The 3941-nt window shown below is 31.4% G+C and overlaps 2 protein-coding genes and 1 long non-coding RNA gene across 3 annotated transcripts in view; 2 read left to right on the top strand and 1 right to left on the bottom strand.

Annotated features, from left to right (window-relative positions):
* The window catches only part of LOC113788217 (uncharacterized), a 1364-nt gene extending 904 nt beyond the window's left edge, over window positions 1-460 (top strand). Inside the window, exons 3-4 of the long non-coding RNA XR_003474716.2 lie at window positions 96-214; window positions 348-460. This is a non-coding gene — a long non-coding RNA (uncharacterized lncRNA). The remainder of the gene's footprint in view (window positions 1-95; window positions 215-347) is intronic.
* A 79-nt stretch (window positions 461-539) lies between these two features.
* Window positions 540-936, bottom strand: LOC101513666 (uncharacterized). Its single transcript, XM_004513200.4, has one exon. It carries the CDS (start codon window positions 879-881, stop codon window positions 576-578), a length of 306 nt encoding a protein of 101 aa, XP_004513257.1. The 5' UTR covers window positions 882-936; the 3' UTR covers window positions 540-575.
* Window positions 937-947: 11 nt separating this feature from the next.
* On the top strand, window positions 948-2223 carry LOC140920479 (uncharacterized). The gene is made up of 4 exons (XM_073368760.1): window positions 948-1032; window positions 1341-1389; window positions 1482-1809; window positions 1985-2223. Exons 1-4 carry the CDS (start codon window positions 948-950, stop codon window positions 2078-2080), a joined length of 558 nt encoding a protein of 185 aa, XP_073224861.1. The 3' UTR covers window positions 2081-2223.
* The last annotated feature ends 1718 nt before the right edge of the window (window positions 2224-3941 follow it).

The following is a 3941-nucleotide window of genomic DNA, read 5'->3' as shown; positions in this document are numbered from 1 at the left end:
TTTGCATTTAATGGATAAACTGAAGTAAATAACATATGTTAGTGATTGGTTTGTTTGAGATTGATTTGTTTACTGTTTTCAAATGACTGGAATAGGAAAGGGCAAGATTACAGGTTAGTGATAACAACGACCGCGCTGTGATTGAAGACAAACTTGCTTGGATTGTCCACATCGTAGCCGCAATTCTTAAGATAAAACAGTGTACGGGTTGTAGGTAAAAACTTTTTGGCTCTTAACCTTTTCATCTATTGGAATGTTGTGGATTGTCAAAAAAGTGCTGGGCAGTGTGCATAAGCATGTCAACCTGTTTTTAATTTTATTTTTCACTGTAAATTTTTTATATGTAGCGTGGAATCCCAGGAAGTGCTAGATGCCGAAATTTCAGCTCGGGTTCTGCAGTTGATCAACGTAACTGACAGTGGAGTACACAGTCAGGTATACCAGCACAAACATTAGTTTATGCTTTGCTTGAGGCATGTATTATCTCTCTCTATTTTTTTATAAAGTTTATAGTAGTCCTAAAGCTATTGGTAGAAACCAAGCCAAATAGAATGAAATATTGAATTTTTAGGCACTTATGGTTTAGGCACAATAGGTAACTCTGGCTTAGGAATTTGAGGTATTTGAGGCACAGTTGGAATTTGAGGAATTTGAGGGATAGTTGGTACAACAGGAATATCAGGAATTGGAACACCTAAGTTTGGAATAGGTGGCAATTGTGGTTCTATAAGTGGCAATGGAAGAGTAGGTAGTGGTGGCAACTCAACTTTGAAAACTTCAACCACTTTTTGTAGGTCACGTGCCCCTTCAACATTTGTCATTGATGAAAAAGTTATGAGTAGAAGTGGTAAAATGAATGACCAGAAATTGATGGAATCCATTTTTTTGGAGCTAGAGCTTAATATTAGTGTATGCTAATAGTTTTGATATGTTTGAGGTAATGCACCATGTTGTGTGCTTTTATAGAGAAAAAAGTAGATCATGTGATTGTGAGGATTCCTACTGTAGATAAGTTATTGGAGAAGTTTATTAGTTTGTTCAGTTTTCCTAATCTTTTAAATTATTGTTTGATAGTGTAAAATATTAAGTTCAAATTTCGTCGAGGAAAATTATAAAATAGTTATTAATATGTTAAGTTTATAATTTATTTGACCTTATCCAACAAATAATTTGCAGCACTGATATAATTTGTTGAACTGATATAATTTGCAGCACTGATATAATTTCAGACTGCCTTGTTATCAAAATTATGCACTTTACTTTATGGAATTTCAGACTGCCTTGTTATCAAAATTCTGCATTGTTATCAAATTTAAGACTGCCTTGTTATCAAATTTCAGACTGCCTTGTTATCAAATATCAGCATGTTCTACACTTTCAGACTGCCTTGTAACTATTTGTTATTGACCACCTTATAAATCAAAGATGCAACTGTTAGTTTTCGTAATAGTGAGTTGCAAAGTTAGATATTTCTGTTAAAGAGAGGAATTTAGTTTGCTTTATCTGTTTGCGCAGGAACAATTGCAAGCTGAAATTGGGAAGACTCCTTCTCCAAATGAAGCATTTGTTAATGTGTTTGGAAAAGAACATCCTAGATATGTTCGTTGTATGGGACTTGGAATAACACCGTCACAAATTACTACATCTACTTCTCACTATGGAAGATCCATGTCTTCCTCTGAAGCTAATGAAAAGATGGAGAAAATGCAAGCTGAAATTGATAGACTTAAGAAAAGGGATTCTGAAGTTGATATGTTGAAGGAGCAAATTGCTTTCTTGATGCAAATGCAAAATTCTAGAGACAAACAGGTAAAATTATTTTCATAGCAAACATATTTAAAAATCTTGTGAGAATTGTTTGTCTTTGATTAAAAATATCAATTGTGTAAAGATTTCTTATAGCTATAAGATAAATTTAGTTAATTAGTTTTGACAATATTTATCAATATTCATTGAGGTTAATATATACTTTTTTTTTCTTCAGGCAATGGACATAGAATCGCCAATAGATGGTAGACGTTCATTTGAGTCCAGCCACCAATCTGACGATCGTGGAACAACATCATTAGGGACTAATTAGATATTTGGATGAACTTCTAAGTTTGATGGAGTGGTTTTGTATTGTTAGCTACTCCACTAATGTTTTGAATATTTAAACTACTTTATTTATTGTTTTAGTTAACTTCAATGTATGAATTGGTATTATTTCTTTTGAAAAAATTATATAAATTGGATTTAGATACAATAGTTATTAATTATGTATTTAAATTATGTGGATGGTATTTATGAATATTTTTTATTTTAATTGATTAAAAATAGGAAAAAAATTGTATCATATTTTTTTATTTTAAATTATTAGGTTTGTGACGGTTCAAACTGCCTCAAAGTAAATATAGCGACGGTTGATAACTGTCGTAATTGTGCATAAATAAATAAATTTGAGTTTGTTTTAGCGACGGTTCTAACTGTCGCAAAATGTATTTAGAGGCGGTTGTGAACCGTCGCAAAATTTGGCGACGGTTGGAACGACAATTTTGTAAACCGTCGCAAATTGGCCTCGCGACGCACGAATCTGCGACAGTTGCAGAACCGTCGCAAACATCAAACTGCAACGGTTACAACCGCCGCAAATCCTTTTTTTAACCGCCGCAAAACGTTTTTTTTTCTTGTACTGATATGTCAGTGTATAAGTGTTTATTAATTACAATCCTCTTAGCGATGTTTTGATGATAACAAACATAATAAGAATAATTATCCCCGTATCATTTGTTAAGTGTATAGATTAAGTCACAAGATTAAAATTTATATTAATGATTATTTATTTTAAGGTAACATAAATTACAAATATGTCAAAGATGATAATACAAGTGTGTTTAATACAAATAATATTGTTATCAAATGAACAAGTAATTATGCTGACTAAAAGGGTAAGTCATGATATATCAATTATACAAAGGAAATATAAGTCTATCATTGATCCTTCGATCACAAAGGAAAAGAATACTTCAATAATCGACTGCCTCTGACTAAAGACTCTTGTTGATCCTCTGACTCAAAGACCAAAGAAGAAATCTCTAAATGAAACATCTAATAAAGTCAATGATTTAGAAAAAGTCAAATATTTTGATGAGCAAAAAAAGAGAATTAACAAACCAAGGCAAATGCACTATGACTCTGATCCACACGCTCTCAATGCGCCCCAACTGGATATGGCTAATGCAAACTCACTCTAATCATTATGTGTCTCACTATTCTAGATAAAGTCAACTATATTAAATCAATCCTTTTAGCCTAGAATCTTGAAGAAGTCAACTTCTCAACATCATTTTCTCATCATAGTTAGACTTATCCTCTGATCAAACAAGTGCAATGACACGTTCTGAAAATGTCATCCTTTATTATTCTTGTCGTTTTAAATTAAGATTTGTTGAATCAATTAGGAAAATATATATGGATAATTTAGTTTTTGATTCAAGATCTCCAACGACACTATTTCCAATGGATATGTCCTTTAATATTTAAGTAGAAACATTTTAGAAAATTGTGTGTGAATGATGATAAGAAAAAAAAGAAATATTCTAAGATTTTCTGAAAAAGATGGAGTAAATCAAAAGAAAATAATTAATGAAATTTCTTTTCAATAGAGAGTTCTTAGAAATTGATGTAAATCAATAAATTAAATTGTTTTAGTACACCTGAATTGGTATAAGATTTGAAATGTAATATTCTCTCAACGAGGATTAGAATCCTAAAGACAAACTTTGTGTCAAATAAAACACATACAGATAGGAACTAATATAACTCAGCCTGATAGTGACAATAACTCTTTCACCTATAAAAAGTATCTAAAGGTGTAAGAATATTTTTAAAACTCAACGACAATTTCTAGAATGTTGAGAAGACTAGAAAAATTTCTAGTGGTGAGAACTTAGGAGAGAAAA

This window comes from Cicer arietinum, chromosome 5 (genome assembly GCF_000331145.2).
Source record: "Cicer arietinum cultivar CDC Frontier isolate Library 1 chromosome 5, Cicar.CDCFrontier_v2.0, whole genome shotgun sequence".
NCBI classification, from domain to species: domain Eukaryota; kingdom Viridiplantae; phylum Streptophyta; class Magnoliopsida; order Fabales; family Fabaceae; genus Cicer; species Cicer arietinum.
This window is presented reverse-complemented; position numbering and strand designations above follow the sequence as displayed.

What these genes read in the sequence shown, in the direction of transcription:
- LOC101513666 (XM_004513200.4), bottom strand. Translation starts at nt 881, where the DNA reads ATGGATTCCATCAATTTCTGGTCATTCATTTTACCACTTCTACTCATA.
- LOC140920479 (XM_073368760.1), top strand. Translation starts at nt 948, where the DNA reads ATGTTGTGTGCTTTTATAGAGAAAAAAGTAGATCATGTGATTGTGAGG. An exon ending in CTACACTTTCAGACTGCCTT is followed by an intron (nt 1,390 to 1,481) that starts GTAACTATTTGT and finishes TTTCTGTTAAAG; the next exon opens with AGAGGAATTTAGTTTGCTTT. An exon ending in AAAATTCTAGAGACAAACAG is followed by an intron (nt 1,810 to 1,984) that starts GTAAAATTATTT and finishes TTTTTTCTTCAG; the next exon opens with GCAATGGACATAGAATCGCC.